An 18,934-nucleotide genomic window follows, 5' to 3' on the forward strand; every position below is an offset into this window, starting at 1 on the left:
CTCAAATATCCTGAAAATTGCATAATAAGTAGAACAATGTCTGCAGCTTGGAGTGTCATGTTTGTCCACACATACATAGCAATTGAAGTAATAGAAAATTTGTGGTAGGGTGAATTAACTTAAACATTTGTGTCCGCACTTAGATAGTGAAAACATCAGGTGTATTGATTGTCCATGGTTGCATTTGGGTGAGGGCTTGTGTAGGGGTGGGTGTGAAGGGAGAGAAGATGCACAAGTGTTTTTGAAATTGACTATGAGCATTATTGAATGCCAATTTGGAGCAGTTATGCAAACTATTTTGTACAATGTATCTCTGTGTACCCATTAAACCTTGTTAGATTAGTTACTGATTAATGATCTTTTTGTTAATGTTGTTGTTGATTTACTAGTTGGAGGTACTACTGCAGATTCATATTATAGACGTGATGGAGGAACTAGTGAAGAGTGAACGCAACCAGCAGGTGATGTGTGAGAATGGTCTACCACAACGACTGTTGGAGTTATGCTCTGTAGCATTAGCAGATGAAACACATCCATTACATAGTCATATACAACACATGCTGGAGAGGTTGGCATCACAGAATCTAGAACCTAAGAATTTGAGGTAAACAAAGTAAATTATTTGCCTAATGGATGAAAAATATATGGTGCGATTGGCTGAATATTTTTTAATTATTCTCTTGTTCCTGAAATTGAATGTTGGAGACACCAGTTGTGTTATTCAAACATATTTTAAGTAAATGCAAAAATAAAAAGTATGCGTCTTCTGTGTTCTTTTCGCGACTATCTAACCATAAAGCATCCATACACACAATGGAGAATGTTATGTGAAGTGTGTACTCGGTGGGTCCAGTCGAGCTTGAAAATATCACCAACTTTAATGTGAAAGGTCATAAAATATTGTTCATGGAACTTTCAGGAAGAGAGAAAGTCACAGAATCTTGATTATGATCATGTCAATTACAGAAGTAAATGTCAGTCATACAAAAAATGTTTGTAATTCTTTCTGAACCAGAAATGAGAATGCAATCTTTGTACAAAGGATTAGTGTGAAAGAGAGAAAAAAGCAACAACAAATAATTGTGTTTGTACATAACAGTTGGAAGAAAAGTTTTCTTGATGAGGGGTAGTAGGTTGAGGCTGATTTCAAGTATGTTATTGTGTCTGCTGGTCTGTGATGATGCCGTTGAAAGGTCATGGAATTTTAAAATTAAAAGTTGGTGGGGACCGTGATGCTAAACTTGTCAAATCTATTGATCAATAAATTGTGTCTTTTTTAGGGATTTCATGAGGTTAGGCAACCCACTCAATTGCCTTCCTCTGGACGACGACTTCTCCACTTCGGCAGCCGGGACGCCAATGGACGTCAACTCAAGTGCAATAACCGCAGCTCTGCCCGCTGCCTTACCAATAACATCACCTACATGTACTCTAGACACTTTAGACACATTATCAATCCCAGAATCAACCACACCAAGATGCCCGTGCAATGTGTGCTCAACACGAGGCAACTCAGTACCCCTGACACGGGTCAAGTGTCTGGTATCCATGACCACGCCGCGAGATGTGAGGTTAGCAACAAGCTCAGTCACACCCAGTTTTGTAGAGTTTGACATGAGTGCTGAAGGGTATGGGTGTCTGTATCTGCCTAGCATCGCACCGCAGACCACACCAAGTCAAGCTGTAGTAGCTGTAGGAATGGCCACTGGCTCAGATGCTAATATCATCAGTGGGATAGGCTCAGGTATGTTGTTGCTCAAGATACTTCAATTTAACTAAACTCAAGTATTACAAGCATTTGTTATTCATATTCATTAATGGCCCATACCTAAATACGAGTGCACATTTCCCAGCTTGAATCCCTCATTCAATGTGAATGTAAACATTGTGGCTGCAATAAGCTGCAACTTGGCTATGTAAGGCTCCCCACTGGTAAATAGGTATGGGCCCTAAGGAAGCAGTTTTTTCTTTGCAAATTGCAAATATTAGATCTTTGTAAGTACCATTATATTGATGTGGAATTCTGCCGAAAGGGAGCAAGTATTTTGCCACTCTTACTATGCATCTTGTGAAATGCTGTGCAAATTTTGTGGAAAATCTTGTAGACATGAAATCACTATACTGATTGCAGGTTTGGACCACACATATGAGATATACATTAATAGTAACACTTATTTCTATTGCAATTCAAGTTGATTTCTCTATGTTATCTCATTTTTAAATGTGTCATTATTTAATAGGTGAGCGACCTTTTCCACCACAAGCAGGCCTCTCATATTCGGTATGGTTCTGTGTGGATCGCTTTGGCGTAGCAGACAACGACATCCATTCTGTACGCTTACTGACCATTGTACGCAATGTGGTGGGTACAGAGAATCATTGGGTATGCCTACGGATCAGTATATGTGGGCAGGACAGGACGCTGATGATCAACACTGCAGAAGAAGCACTCTCCAAGTGTAGTATGTATAATGTTGATGAGTTTGAAATCTTATGAATTTGCCAATTACAGTAAGAATTTCATTTGAATGAACACAGTATGATAAACGAACGCATACAGGGCATGAATCCAACTCGCTCCTGATTGGTTGTTTTTTATGGATAATGTCTTTTGGTTGGTTGGTTGGATTAGTATTTTCGCCCGCCCACATTTTATCCTTTGAAATATGATTGCGTACCTCTGTATTCATTCAAATGAAATTCTTTCTGTAGTACATCTTAACGCAGGAAGGAATGGAGCATGACCAAGCAGTGTTTGCAATCCAATATTGAGACAAATAAAGTTGCTGCACAAGATATATGGTATAGGCTCTAGAGATTCCAAGGATAGATATAAGGGGTCTCATTTCTGCCCCATGTCCATGATTTTTCTTGTTATAAGGAAAATTTTCGTTTTGATGTTGTAAATGTAATGGCCATAACTTAAGTACCGCAACACCTTTGAAAATATAAATATGATTATTGGCTTCCTTAACAATTTTTTCTATAAAATCAATGTATTAATATTTAGAAATAACACTGCAATGATTAGTAAAATAGCTAAATCTATTTAAAAAAATATGGCTCCTGTCCTCCCACTCCTCTTTAATTAGGGTAAGAGATCGGTGGTCATCTTGAATGTATCTGTAATTTGTCCTTGTCCAAAATTAAGATGCGGTTATTGACACATATAGATAATGCATGGCTTTAACTAGGCACATTGAAGGGTATACGAAGAGAGAAGTTGTTTATATTTGATGATATCCTGAGATTTTGCAGTCTTAGTTGGGAACATTTTGAAACAGCAGGGGGAACTATTCAGAACTTTCAAAGGTTTTGTAGGTTCTCAAGCCATAAACAGGCATACATGACACTTAATTTTAATTTCACATTGAATATGTCATGTGATACACAACGCAACAAAAATTTCCTCTTGAGAATAATTTTCACTTTCTCCTAATAACGCTAAACAGGTTATCTTTAAAGTAAATGAAATGATAGTGGTAAAGAAATCAGACAATTTATGTTTTCTTGAATTTGAGAGTCATGTGTGGATATTTTGATTGCATCAGTTTTAAAGGTCTGTTTTTGAGGAACAAACTAAAAATAATTCACAGATCTGACAAACTATTTTACTGTTGTAGTGTATATTTATTTCTGTATGTGTACTACATTCAGTCCTACGCAGTAGGACTTGCATTTGTAACATACTTAATATATAACCTTTGGCAATGTTACATTTAAAATAAAAGAAGCATAATATTTTTAATATGTTAATATTACTTAGCATGTCATCATACACATTTGTATACTCAATAAAGTAATTTTTGTGGGTTTTGTCCGCACCAGCTATCACAAGTATAAATGAGAAAATAATTATTACAAACATAAACTATGTGAAAAAGATTTGGTTTAGTAACAATGTAAATGATCATTCCTGTACTGTTTATTATTCATTTGATCATCATGTTTGTGTAGTTTTAACTGCCCCCCTCACAAATGAAAGAAAAACAAGGCAAAACAAATTGAGCTTGTTGCCTTTGAGAGCATGTATTGACCTAAAGCCATTTTCATAATTGTTCAGAATTATTTGCTGAATCATTTGTGACCAGTTCTGACAAAACCATGAACAAGTCGCATTTTTGACATTTCATGATTTGAATAAAATGTAAGCATGGGGCAATAAGCTGCAAAATGATTCTAAAATTATATACATAGCATCAATACTTTTCAAGATATGGATAATTTTGTAAATGATTTTGCCAAACTGCTATTCTGAGTAATTGGCTAATTAGTTTTCTGCTTTACACAGGATTGAATAAGGATTATCATAATAGTTCCAACTGTCAATTATTGATAAAATAAACCTCTTTATAATAAGTATTTTCAAGGATTAGAAAGTCCACTCATCAGTCCCAAGGTCAAATACCATGAAATTAAGAATTCCAAAATTTGATTTTTTTTTAATGGGAATGTCATCTTTAAAGGCCTATAACTCAAAACACATGCCTGGCGACTTGTTCCAGGTTTTGTTTGAGCTGGTCACATTTGTGATCATATTAGTCCATTGTGCTTCTTCCACACATCAGACTATGCCATTGCTATGTACTAGCTTTGACTTCACACTCATGAGTACAACATGTCCATATACTCTGGTCAATTATGTAAATACTTGTATAGTAAAAGAAATGTTTTGTGAAACTGCATTATTAACTACATACATGTAGGTTAATTAACATTATAATTACATATTATATATTTTAATTATATATTATATATTTTAATTATATATTAGAGATTTTCAGTTTTTGCGCACCTGGTTTTGGTGGTAAATTCTGCACCATTTTTACATACAATGTACTGTGATATGTCTTACTATTAAATAACAATACTATGATATTCTTAACATTCCTGTTTAATAATAATAATAATGTGCTTAATATAGCGCCCAATACCAAAAAGGCCTCTAGGCGCTATACACGAAAAATAATACTACAACAAATTTAAACCGTTATACACAAACAAATTTTTTCAAAGATAGATTTTAAAAGTACAATAAAAGAGTAACCTGCACCCAGAAGTCTTAAAATTAAGTCAAATAATACTTTCTGTTGTGTCATTTCAGATGTCAGTTATTTCATATAAGTAAACATTGTAAATGTGCTAAAACAAACCAAATCATGCTATTCAGGTGCATACTGGTGAATATACATATGTTGAGCCTAATTTTCTATTTCAACTTTTTTGCTTGTACCAAGTTTCTTTTCCCCAGTGACAAAAAAATACCAAGTACTGTTAATTGCCTCTATGGACATGAAAATGTAGTTTCCAAATAACCCATTTCATAGGTCACTTACTTCACCACACTTTTCCTAACTCTTGCCATTTTTAGCACATGCGAGCTTTGAAACTGCATTTTAATGTCCATAGAGGCAATTAATAATACTTCTTGGTAGTAGCTTGTCCCTGTGGAGAAGAAACTTAGTGCAAGCAAGGAAGTTGAAATAAAACACAATGCTCAGGCTCCAGGGCTCCAGGCTCATTGACACTACAGAAGGTATTATTTGACTTGTTTTATGACCAAGCATGAGTTACTATCAAATTGAACTGTTTATGCTTATTGATCACATTTCCTTGAGCAGTTAGGAAAATGGTTGTATACAAACAATTTATGAATGTGGCTTTAACTGCTTGTTAATGATAATAATAATAATAATAATAAGGTGCTAAATAAAGTGCCCAATGTCAAAAAGGCCTCTAAACACTTTACCACTTTACACATAAAACTTAAATACTACAACAAATTTAAACCATTATACACACAAAAAAAATCAAAGATAAATCTTAAAAGTACAATAAAAGAGTAACCTACACCCAAAAGTCTTAAAGTACACATAAAAGCAAAGTGGTTATAAACAAGAAGAAACATTTTAAACCATGGGAAAAATCCTGTTGGTTGCCTTAACTCAAAAAATTTTAAAATGATGTTTATCAGATTCTGCATCTTACTCTTAGGCCAAAAAAATCAATTGTTTGCTTGTCCATAGATCACTTTCAGAAGTTGGGTGGGTCGTCCGGGTAAGTTTTTTTTTGTTCGTTTTTTTTTTCTTGTATCTTTTTTTTTCAAGTACCAAAAGTATAATGTAAAATACTTGTTTGTATGTAAACACTCACTAACCACAGAATATCCACCAAAGACAAATTCAAGGTAAAACCAAAATACTACATTTTTAAGTTCAACAATATTTTACTTGTGTAGACGGTAAGAATGATAATCATAATACAAAATATCTGAACACTCAGCCAGGTGCGACTTGACAGGGGGAATATGCAGAAAATGGTATTTTACTACATTTCTGTTGTATCTTCAGTTTTTCAGACGAAAAATTCATGACCGTTTTGGGAAAATTGTAAAAAAACCTTTTTTCAAAAAAAAAGTTCTACGGTCGGGACTGCCGAGACGGTTGGCCGGACGAGGACAAGCAAACAACTCTTTTTTTGGCCTTGCGGTATATTATGAATCTTCCAGTGATAAAATCAGAAGGTAAAATTATGAATAAAATTCTTCAAACATCAGTCCAATATTTTCTTCATAATTTCACCTTTGTACAATAGGAATGCCAGATTTCCTACTTTATGTTACTTCAAATTTTTGCACTTTTATTTATTTCAGCCCGTTTTGAGGCTTTATAGCCCAAATTTGTGCGCTTTTTCAGGCTTTCCCTGCATAGTCACTTCAGGCCACTGGCATCCCTGGTACATGAAACCATAAATGTTTAATTCTCTTTAAACTGTCTGATATTTACTATACTGTTTTTGTTCCTTTTCTAATCTTAGGCTTGGATTCAGCGTACACAAATGACTCTAGCCTTGTTCGAGTACGATGTCCTGATCTGGCACAAGAAGGACAGTGGCATCATCTAGTGGTTGTATTTAACAAGGCTGTGACAAGGCATACCACTTTATCACTATTTGTGGATGGGATAAATGTACACTCACAAAAGGTAAGAGGAAAGGTACACATACTAATCTAAAATTAAATTATGCTGCTTAAAGTTGCATTTCAGCTTCTCTTTGGGACCCTTTGTCTTTGGCAGCAACGGACTACTGTTTGGCCATCTTCTTTTGTTCTACAACAGGCTTTGGCACCTGAAATAAATAGAATTAAACATGTAGTGATTTTACTGTCTTGTTATCAATTGGGCATGGTATGTGTTTTCATTAATAATACAAGAATTGTTTTCAAAAATTACTTATTTTACAGTTAAACAATCTGAAAAGAAAATTAGAAAACTTAATCACCACATTTTGAAAATACAGAAAATAACATTTTATGTAATACAAGGTTCTCCATCTAACAATGATCCCCATACCAGTTGTGTGTACATAGTATCTTTTTTCCATGATCTTCAAATACAAATGGGTATGAACCAAAGAGATTAGAATGAAAGAGTCAAGATTCTGCCATGTTTGTGTGTCATAATAGTGTACCTCTGAGAATTATTTCACCATCTACCTGGTAATTTCATTTAAAGTGTGTGTTTGTTTGTTTGCATTCTCTATGCATTCCCCCTAAATACTTTTTAAAAAGTAAATCGAAAAATATTTGACAAAATGCAAACGTCTAAAAAGGTATGGGTAGCCGTATTTTTTTTACACATATGGACCAAATTATAGCATCACACATCATTGCGTTAAGTCACAATGGCTCATTATGTAAAAAAAGAGACTGTTTAAACTGTGTTAAAAGTTGCATCTGAGTCCATAGGAGTCAACTCTCAAACAATACGGTAGGCCAGGTCTATTCATATGTTTGTTAAAGAAAATTTGACTGCTACGGACTCAGGTGCAACTTTTAAAACGGCCTCTTTTCTTACACAATTAAACATTGTGACACTACAAATTGGCCCACATGTGTAAAATAAACAGGGCTATACATACACTTTAACATTTTTCGACTTATTTTAAAAAGTATTAAGGGGAAGTTGTGGACCCTATAGCAAACACTGTATGTGCAGTTTCTGTAACATTAAAGATGCAAAATTATAGTTAGATAACAAGCTTTTGCTGATAATTACTGGATTTACACTATTTTGGTCTCCATGAATGACAAATCAATATAATTGACTTGTGTCTTGGAGCTTGCGAAGATTTTAATATCCAATGAGGAGTTATTTTCCCCCTCTTAATCACACATTTCTTCAAACAAATGTTTTTAAAACTTATTTTTGCTTATAAAAAGATTTGGGGAATTAAATTGGCAAATTTCTCCAAGACAAATGTGCAGTTTTCAGCTCTCAATTTTTTGACCAAAAAGAAAAAAAACAATTTATAAGAAATAGGCCACATCCCATATTCTCAATACCCTAAGAAAACTTGCAAACATGCACTATAGCTAAAATAATAGTTTCTCGATCATGAGAATATAATGTACTGCGTGCACTGCATAATGTTGCAAGTTTAGTGGAATGACACAATAGCGCGATCGATTGTGCACGCACAGGAAATGCAGAGCATGTGTGGTAGGCGTTGTACGCCAACGCAATTGTCATTGCGTGCCTATTGAGCTCTTATGATCGAGAAACTATTATTTTAGCTGTACCAATGGTCTAAGTTCAAACCAGGAAGTTTAAAGAAAATACAAGCCATCAGTCCAAGTTCAGTCCAATTCCATGTGGTGAAAACTTTCACCAAAGGCCAAAAAAAATTGTTGTGTTGCCTTCAAGTAAGAAAAGTGGGAAGGTTGGTTTGGTTGCTTGAATAATGCTTCTTCCATGAGGGACATTTGTCACTAATCTTTCAATAAAATATTAATTTAAGTGGAAAACATTTTATGAACATACGTGTAAAAATCATCATTCAAAAAAAATATGACCCTGATTTTTCAGGTCGCTGAGGGCAACACAACAATATTTTTTGGCCTAATCCTGAAAATAGCTTTTATAGTTATACCAACCCTTTAGCCTTACTGAAGCTTCCAAACATCTCCTCCCTACAATCAAGACTGTGCCATACCCATGCATTGACAACAAGTGAATTTTAAGCTTCCCAAACAATAACTAAGCTTGTTCATAAACAAACATTTGTTTCCCCTAGATAATAATTAGTTCAGAAATACAAATTGAACTAAATTAGCAAGATTGCTCACCAAAACATAAATCAGCCAGATTTCTCTCTGTGACATGCAGCTTTCCTGGAAACATAACATGTCAATGAGTGGTGGGAAAGTGAAGGCGAGTCCCCATGTGACAGAATGTGAACATCTGGCACAAGGCATGAAGGGCAGTCTTTATTAAAGATATTATTTCTTAGAATGTCTGAACCAAGATTGCACATTTTGCTACAATAGCACTATGGCTTATTAAAAAAACAGCAAGATATTGCTGTCTATATGTAGTGTTTTCAATAACAAAGGACAACTCCAGCAATTATTCTCATCACTACCGTATTTGCTCTATTAAATGCTCACCTTCTGTTACCCTTATCAATTTTCCTGCAAAAATAGATAAATATTAGCCATACAATGCTTACCATAGTACAAACACGATCGGTAATTGCCACGATATGCCATAAATGACATTGCAAAACCTGGAAGTGCACCAGAATTCATTGATCCTAAAGTTCATAGCTCATCATATCGGCATTGTAAAAAGACCAAATAAAGCGCACCCTTTTAGAAAATCATACCCCAGGCGTTTAATAGAGTAAATACGGTATATGCATTGTTATTACTTATTATTGTAAATATTGATTTCAAACTAATATAACAATGTGCAGGAAAGTGCTTCACAACCACCATGATTTCAACATCCAGGTGGAGGTCTATAGTTTGATTTGTGTAATATTACATTGTACTTGCCATATCTGAAATAACAACTTACCGAATGATTTGCACTTCCATCCAGTTTGTTTGTAGAAGACATTGGCTGGATCTGCTGGCCTGAAGAAAATGAAGATTGAAAACTTGATTTGCACATAAGCTACATTGACACCAAATATGAATGTTTTTGGTCTGTCATGTGTGATGAAATACAAAGAATAACATGCTGCTATCAAATGCATATGCTAGCCAATCAATTTCTAAATAGTCAATAGTTCAATGTACTTTCAAGTTAACAACAAATTTTGAGTTTATAATCACCATTTTTGGTATCAAGGTTTTCTTCATATGTGTCTTTGGACAAGACATATCCTGTGTCCTTTCTTGGCCCATTTCCGCCAACATCTTTAAAGTACTGTTCAATAGGGGTTCTGCTACTGTTGAGTGCAAGATAATGTAATATGATTAGAATGAGAAAATATTTTGAGTTAAGGTGGGTTATTTTATGATAATGCAGATTAAGGTAAGTATAATACTGCTTGTAATGCAAATTTATATAAATCTATAAAAAAATCTTATTTCAGCATTAGAGTTGTATGATTTTATTTAGAGGTTAGCGACTGTGAAGTCCGTACAATTTGCTTTGGAACTGCGCCTCAGGATATTCCGTCTAAATTATTTGAATGCATAACATGTCACACAATGCGGTTAAATGTAACACATACTTGTGTACTATGTCATGAGACACAGTCATTATACTTTTTCAATAACTTGCATTTGCGTCCGCGTATTTAAAATTTATAATCTGTGATTGGATTAAACACATCACATCTATTCATATTCATGAGGTTATGAATTTAGTTTAAATAATAAATATAATGCATTTGCCATTGAATTTTTACAGAACCATGCATGACCCCAAATGGAGAGTGCTTTATGGTGAAAAAATAAAACTGCATGTGCATGATATTTTTTGTTTAGCCCCAGACCAACCTCCCTAATATTTTCATCTGTCATAAACAAAACGCACATGTTTATGCCCAAACCACTTAAGCTAACAGTAGATCCATCCTTTAATTGCGCTCATTTTAGTGATAAAATTTTTACCCCAGCACTTAATTTACTTGGGGGTAGGACTGACCATCGGAGTGTGAAATTCATTTTTTATAAGTCAGCTGGTATTGGCACAAAATAATAATAGGGTTAGGATTAGGGTTAGGATTTAGGGTTAGGATTTAAGGTTAGGATTTAAGGTTAGGATTAGGGTTAGTATTTGTTTCTTGCTTTCTTACACAAAGGATATACCAAAATTGTTAAGTGTTTCTCAAGGTTATGTATACTATGATCAGCTTGTCATAGGTGGATCTCATAACATTGTGGTTTGATATAGAAGGGCACATACTCACCTGGGTAGAGCACCTACTCGGACTGTGTGTATTGCATGACTGATGTACCCTATTGGAAAATTTAGGGTATATGTTGGGACTTCATTGACATGGCCAATAGCAAGTAAACAAGTTATTCTCCCCTATTAATAAGTATTATCAGAGTATGGTATGGAGTTTTTAAAGAACAATTTCACAAAATACTTACCTCATACTGATATAATGCAACTTCTATTCTGACTGCTGAAGTATCTGGGAAAAAATTGAGTTCATTTCAGTGGAATTAGAAAGTGATTAGGCAAAAAAAGATTGTATCTGGTATGCGGTATGCGGTCATTGTTTTTATTGTTTGTTTATTCCTCAATGTTCTTTAAAAATGTTTTTGATGGTATTGTTAGATAGTTTCTTGAAGTAAAATTAAAAAATGAAATTAAAAAAATAAAATAAAATAAAATAAACAAGGGGGGGGAATAGACAAAATGTATACCTGCATAATTTTATAAACATACACCGTTGCCCAAAGACAATTTTGTTTTGCTTTATATAGCAGCAACATTGTACAATCCCTGACCCTTACTCCATCACAAATTTAATCTAACCCTAACGTGTCTCCTAATTTTAACCCTACTGTAAGCAGTATCATCAACATCATTAGTATCGTTGTTATTATCATAATTATAATAACAACAACAATTAAAACATCAAGAACAAGAAAAATTAAAATATAAATGAAAAAACAAAATGACAAGATTAACTTGACATAGCATGTACTGGCTATGCAAAACAAGTTTGCATAGCTAGCCGTCATTGCAAACACTACCAAAGCAGGAATATAAGCTGTACATGGCACGTTTCGAGTGTTCGGTCCATACCGGCACGATTGATTATTAAAAACCCCTGGATTTGTTCAGTAAAATATTGCTAATTAATGTAATGAACATTAAATGAATCAATTCTTTAGGTTTCTTACCAGTGTAGTAGAATAGTCCTTACAGAAGCACCAAATGAAAAGAGAAAGAGCAAATTTAGAAACGGGCTTATATACCATGCGGTTGTGCAACAATATTACTGAAAAGTCACGTAGCGCACGTACCTGACCTGTGATGCTGGAAAAACCCATTCCTTGCAATGTGTTTATGTCGAACGTTACTGCGCATGAAGTTGTACATTTTCCCTGATTTTTTTATTTTTGCATTTTTCACTGTTAGTTTCAGAGCCACAAATTTAAAAGCTCACAAAGATATTTTTGACCCATAGACTTTAATTAATGTTCAGCTGTTTGGAACTGCGAATACAAGAAATATCAATAGTACACGGAACAGTTTAATCGCAAAAAATAATACGGCTAAAATATACCAGTATACAGTAGTTCGTTCTGTACGTAGTACTAGGGTATGATGTGGGGCATCGTTCGTGTACGTGATTGTGGCATGATTATGGCATGCTGGAACTCTGATTGGTTCAATTTTGTTGGCGTGATTATGGGATGCTGGAACTCGTGATTGGTTCATTTTTGTGAACATAAATTAAAAAATAGAAAAATCTATTTGTGGCTTCGGGTGTCACGTAGGCCTCGCTCTGTGTGTGCTTTGTATACGTGCTATATTTATCGCCAGATGAAAATGCAGTGATGCATGTTTTCAAATGCGCAAATGACGAAGAAATAATATATATATTATTGTAACTGTTGAGCATAATCAATTATCAATAAATTGTGACTGAAAATAATGATTTTAACATTTTTGTTATGCTGCCTAGTGTTAAAATCAATTATGTTTAGGTACCTAAAAATACAAAATAATTGTTTTGGTGTTGCTAGGTAATTTATACATTAGTTATCTGGTAAATAATTATTTACTACATATATGATCAGAGCCTCTTCTCATATTAATGAAATTAATAATACAGATATGCACATGGAAATATTAAATGATAGTAAAGACTCGGCATGAGGCAGGTGTGTTGTATGTGGGTTTGTAAATGTTTCCTTTTTGAAGAACAAAAGATATATTATACTAATCATAAATTGGAATCAATTTAACATCAATTATCACTGTCAGATAATGTTTGCGACCACTTTTTTCACGACCATATTTAGAGAACTAGTCAATGGCCTTAGACTATGTGTTGTCAAGGCAACATCAAGCAATTTATTTCTAGTTCTGGTTCCCTGCACACACACATGCTTAGAGAATTTGAACTCTAGAAGTGCAATGTATGCATTGGAAGTGCATGTAACAGGTGCTCTCATTGAGGGCTCAGTGCACTAGTATTGTCAGCATGCTGTTTATATACCTGTATGATTGTGATGCCATAAATGCAATTTTACACACTATCTTTAATTAGCATATACTTGTATATGTTGGTAGGACTGGCAGGAAACCAACGCCACTAAGAGCCAGATGATATTATTTCATAAATATGGTATCCTGCGCCAACTTTGCCTATCTGATCAAAAAATTGACTTATATGAGCTTTCTTGTACTATATGAAATGTGGTGGGCAATTTAAAATGCATGTGCCATGAGCAAACTACGATGTGTACGCATACTGCAGGGCAAAGAACAATGGAAATTGCCATAATTCATGCGCATACTGCCGGGCAATGGCGTCACATATCAAGTGGTCTATAGCTACTCCCCATTCAAGAAAAATGCAGCACTAATTTTTTGGGATAAAAAAATATTATCCTGTTTTGCCAAATGAAACATAGCTAATTTTGGGTAATAAGGGCCAAAACCATGCATTTTAGGGTGTTTTTGTATTCTGTGACAATCAAACTTGTACTAAGACTAATTTCAGTTTATGCATTCTAATTTTTTGGAAAAGACATGTTTCATTTTTATAACCAATTATTTAATTATAGTAACACAAAAAAAGTGAGAATTAGAGCAAAATTTTGGCATATACTCAAGATTTTGAATGCTTAGACTTGTTCCAAGGCTTTGATTTTTGTGACTCGATTGTCAGAAAACATGCCAAACAAGCTGCCTCTGTCCCCTGGGCTCTGTCAAAGTGAAATGGGTCACACACGCCCCAGTGAAAGAGGTGTAATTGTGAAGTTTACTGATTGGGTGCCATGGTCTGTTATTTTTGTACAAATTTAAAATAAACTTTGAAGAAGTTGATGTCTTGGATTCGTATACCTCCACCAAAGGTAATGTATTTCCTGGTTGTCCATCCGTCCTTCCGCCTGTCCGCCCGAGGTTGTGAGTGCAATTTCTTGGAACTGTTTAGGAGTATAGTGATGCAATTTGGTATTTGGGTGGCAATTGGCAGTCTCCAAATTTCAGTAGGTTTTTGTTGCAAAATATATGGTAAATATAATTCATGCATATTAAGCTTTATAAACCTTGTGCACAGATTATCTGGAGATCCGTATGGGCTACAGTGATGAAACTTGGTGGGTAGTAGCACAGCCAGATGTTCTTGACCTGATTGGAATTTCAGCCAAAATATGCATAATTGCAAGGTCATTGTGGGGTAATCCGGGGTCAAATCATCATATATTGTCACAGGTCATGAACTATTGTGGGAACGACCACCGAAACAAGACAAAAATGTCAAGGTCATAATTGCAAAATGACAAGCACTGCATAGCAGAAAAAATTTTTAACGTTATATTAATTTTTGTTCTTTTTAGATGCCATTCATGCAAGCCAACCCAGGTGGAGGAGCAGCCAGTCCTTCCAATATCACCTCTGTGTATGCATACATAGGCACACCACCTGTGCTACACTTCCCAAGTAGACTTCTATGGAGATTAGGACCAGCGCACCTGTTTGAAGATGTCCTATCTAACTCTGCAGTGTGGGTCATGTACCAGCTAGGACCAACATATGTGGGTAGCTTCCAGGCTCCCAAACAAGATGGTGAGTCTTGTGTGACCAAGTGATATGTCATGTAAGGCATCTGGTAAGGTACAACATCTAATTTGGTCCTATAGCGCTATGGGTGCCACGATAGGTACCAATGGCTCTTTCTATCATACCTTGAATATTTGCGAGTGCTATTATTTACATGAAAAACAGTAACACATATGCAAATGTTAATTATTATGTTTGATACAATTTATTACCTAACCAGGCACTGATAGCGCTAAATTAGGACCAAATTAGACGTGGTGCCTAAGTACTTTGTGACAGCCACTTATGGCATCTGACTAGCACAATTAGGTCTTGGGTATCCGTGCAAAGATATGGTGTCTAACTCTAGACTCGTAAGCAAGATATTAGCTTGTTTATAGTGGGAATGCTTGCTTGAAGATCTGTTATTCAACATGCTGTGTTGTATATGGGTGCAATTGGGACCTCCATTCACCCTTTACACAGATTTGCAAATCAATGTCAAAACAAAATTAATCTTGCAGTAGATACCAGATTTATTTTTCACCAGATTATTTTAACCGAACTGACAAATCATGAATGAGAAACTCTAACATCATTAGCCAATTTAGCTCTGCAAAGTGAAAAGTAAGTTACGTGTAGCAGCTTCATGTTATGACTTTGAATGAGGGAATTAAGTTACAACAACAATGGCATTTTGCATGTTCCTAGCATGGTGAAAGGCATTCATGTCATATTTCAAGTGTAAATTCCTGCTATATATAGAACTACCTTACTTGCATTCAGTGAATATTATTAAAAAGTAATAAATAAAAACCAAGTCAAATGCGTTATTTATTCTAAGCACATATTTTTAAACAAAACAAATGCAAAATCTAGCAAAACCGAAAATTGAAGCAAAATGCAATTAAAAGACAATATTGGGGACCCTCCGTAGAGGGTGCTCCAAAAATATTATGCAGTATTGACTGTGAGTAGGTTTCAGGTCCACAGGCAAGTAGGATGTAACTTAATAGGAATCTTGCAAGCACCAATAGGATAGACTTACCTGTTTTAAGATGTTATTAAACTTGACCGTTGGTTATGCAACAGCTATCAACTTGTAGGTATATAGTTTCCAGCTCAAGCTTGTGTCAGATGCAGGTGTTTTTTTTTTTTTGCTACAAGGTGCCGTACCGTGCACACAACTATTAGGTACTGTACTTTTGAATTATGTGCGCTCTATGCTATTGGGCAATTCCATTTAAAATCCAACCCCTGTTGTATGAGAGGATTCAAATGGAGCAGCCTAATGTCTTCATTCCATTTCATACTCCACCTGTGGAAGATATTTCCAAAATCTTCCACAGGTGGAGTGTTGATTTAATTGGAATAGCCCATTGTAACTAATTGTGAGGTTTTATAGGATGTCCGATGAACACCACAACTTCCTAAAATAGATGAATACTTTTGAAATATTTCCTGTTATGTTGTCTCAGGCAATTAGAGGTGGTATATACAAATATTTACTGCTCTAGATTCGGGATCTGGTGGAATCTATTTGTCCCCGAAGTGAACTGGATACTGTGAGCCTACTATTTTCCCGAGACCGCCAGGTTGAGGGAAAATAGTAGGTCTCCAGTTCATTATATCCTTCATTAATATATTCTTTGTTCATTGATTGGTTAAAATATAGAAACAAACCCAAGGCCTTTATCATAGACATAGGCCTTGGCATAAATGTAGGCTAGGCCTAGTCAAGGCTAGGCTGGTATTGCTTTGCAAGTTTGATTGAATGCACGTAGGCCTGCATACACAAAGCACGCACACAGTTGAGTGGCTGAAGCTTACCGTGAAAATGGTGTAACCTCTACAATGACAATACCGCAATACCGTAAAATGAGTATTCATGTTCTCTGTTATTTCATCATCAATATTAAGATACTGATCCTGATTTAACTCAGATTATGTCATGAAACCGCCGTATTTTAGCTGCACTTCTGTGCTGCTTGCGTGCTTCGCAAGGCAACATGACTAATTGCAACGCATTAATGCCCCGGTACTGAAATATCCCACGTATGTGGCGAGTTGCACCGATCACTAGGAACTGCGATGCAGCTATAAGGTCATACACGCTCAGAGGGAGATAGTAAAACTATTTCCTGGGGAGATAGTACTTTGAATATTACCGTACCCCGTTCCCTCAATCAATCGGCTTTTTGACTGCTTTGCAAAATAGCAAAACTATTTTTGGTCACATGATCCTCATTTAACCAATTAATGAACGAGAATATATTAATGAAGGATATAAAATAAAATATTCAACTTCTCTGAAAGTGGACATTTTTGTGCGATTACTTTTTGACCTTTGACAATTTTTGAACTGTTCTTGTTGTTAAATATGCCATTCTATATGAGCTTCCATTGAAGTAAATACGAAAGCAATATATTTGTGCATCATTATTTTTGCGATAGCTGCTTGTCTTGGAGCATGATAAGTGTGAAAATAAATGTAGGGTGAAAATTTCTACTTATACAGTAGTCTGTCAGTTTGTTCCTGTTTTAAAACTGACTGCTGTACTTGCTGAAGGTATATTCGTCTCAGGTCAAAGTTCATATAGGGGTAAAAATTCAAACTGCTTAATTGCTGTTGAAAAGTTACCAAATTTACAGCGATCCAGAAAAAGTATAGACTCAGTACACCGGTCGATCTTACCGTTTCCGATGTTGATTAAGATACTTCTTGCATCGATCCCGAGATGCGGAAAAACCAATAGTCATTTTGTCCCACATAAATGAATAAATAACAAAAACCCCGATCCCCGGTGGACTCACCCAAAAGGTGACGTCACACCATATGATAAATCCCTTATCCGACTTGGGATCCCTCATCCTCCTTGGTCTCCGACTGACACAGACGTGCCTATCGATTGTTCATAGCACTGTGTATCAATTCTAGACCAAGGCGAGATATCTGGTTGTAGTTTCACACCTTAGGTAAAACCAAACCGGTATTGTTCGCTGAGGATAGTTTTGACGGCATTTTCTGGCGAAAAAGTGACAAAAAGCGATCCAAAACTTAGCTACATATCGTGCCTCCGTTTGTATCACGGGACACACGAGCAATTCAAAATGGCCGCATTCGTTGGCGCCATTCATTTTGTTTCCCACGTAAAACAACCATTGCAGCCTGTAAGTTACAATAGATGTTTGTACATACACATTGTATTTCATGTACGGTAGGTTATTGTTGCTATGTTAGGGTGATTACTCTATCGTTATGTCTTCATTACCGTCCAATAAAGACGAGTTAATCAGATATTCATACGGTGGGGATTGGTAGGGACCCGTCTGACATTTTAGTAATAAAGTTAGCCAGTCCTTACTTTACCACTAACGTTAGCGACCAGCCTCCGTGCTCAGGTTTGCTTACTGGGCTTGAGTCGCGTGTTGGGGGGGGGGGTAGTGCCCCCCCTCCCTTTTCTCCTCGCTTCGCCTCGGCCCTGTCGGGCTTGCCCTTCCCTGGTGACGGAGCGGGACCCACACCCGCTCTGTTTCACCCACAGGGAGTGCTCACGATCTTCTAGATGTCTTTCTTTTGCTTAGGACTCTCCGAGTTCCAGCTTGACGATTGGGATAGGCTCCGTCATCGCCATAAGACGAAGAAGAAATCTACCAAGGGCACTGGTAAGGTCGACACGGTGGATTCTGCTGTGACAGCCCCTATGGGTCATGGCAGGTCTGCTTAAGGGGGCTCCGGTCCCGGACAAGCAGCGGTTCCTTCGGGACTGCTAAGGCGTCCAAAGGCTCAGCAGCCAGCGAAAGCACTGACTATACGCCGGAGCAAAGTAGCAGGCAGCAGAGCGGTAACCACCAGCGAAAACCCTAAGCGGGTTTTGCAGCAGGAGGATACCAGTCGACACGGT

General features: G+C 36.0%; 1 protein-coding gene across 1 annotated transcript in view; it reads left to right on the plus strand.

Annotated features, from left to right (window-relative positions):
• Positions 1-18,934, plus strand: part of LOC140170718 (WD repeat and FYVE domain-containing protein 3-like) — a 167,808-nt gene that overhangs the window by 81,217 nt on the left and 67,657 nt on the right. The window contains exons 18-22 of the mRNA XM_072193953.1: positions 390-604; positions 1,281-1,744; positions 2,241-2,462; positions 6,817-6,983; positions 14,828-15,056. Coding sequence (XP_072050054.1) covers positions 390-604; positions 1,281-1,744; positions 2,241-2,462; positions 6,817-6,983; positions 14,828-15,056 — 1,297 coding nt within the window. The remainder of the gene's footprint in view (positions 1-389; positions 605-1,280; positions 1,745-2,240; positions 2,463-6,816; positions 6,984-14,827; positions 15,057-18,934) is intronic.

Source organism: Amphiura filiformis, chromosome 15 (genome assembly GCF_039555335.1).
Source record: "Amphiura filiformis chromosome 15, Afil_fr2py, whole genome shotgun sequence".
Classification (NCBI taxonomy): Eukaryota; Metazoa; Echinodermata; class Ophiuroidea; order Amphilepidida; family Amphiuridae; genus Amphiura; species Amphiura filiformis.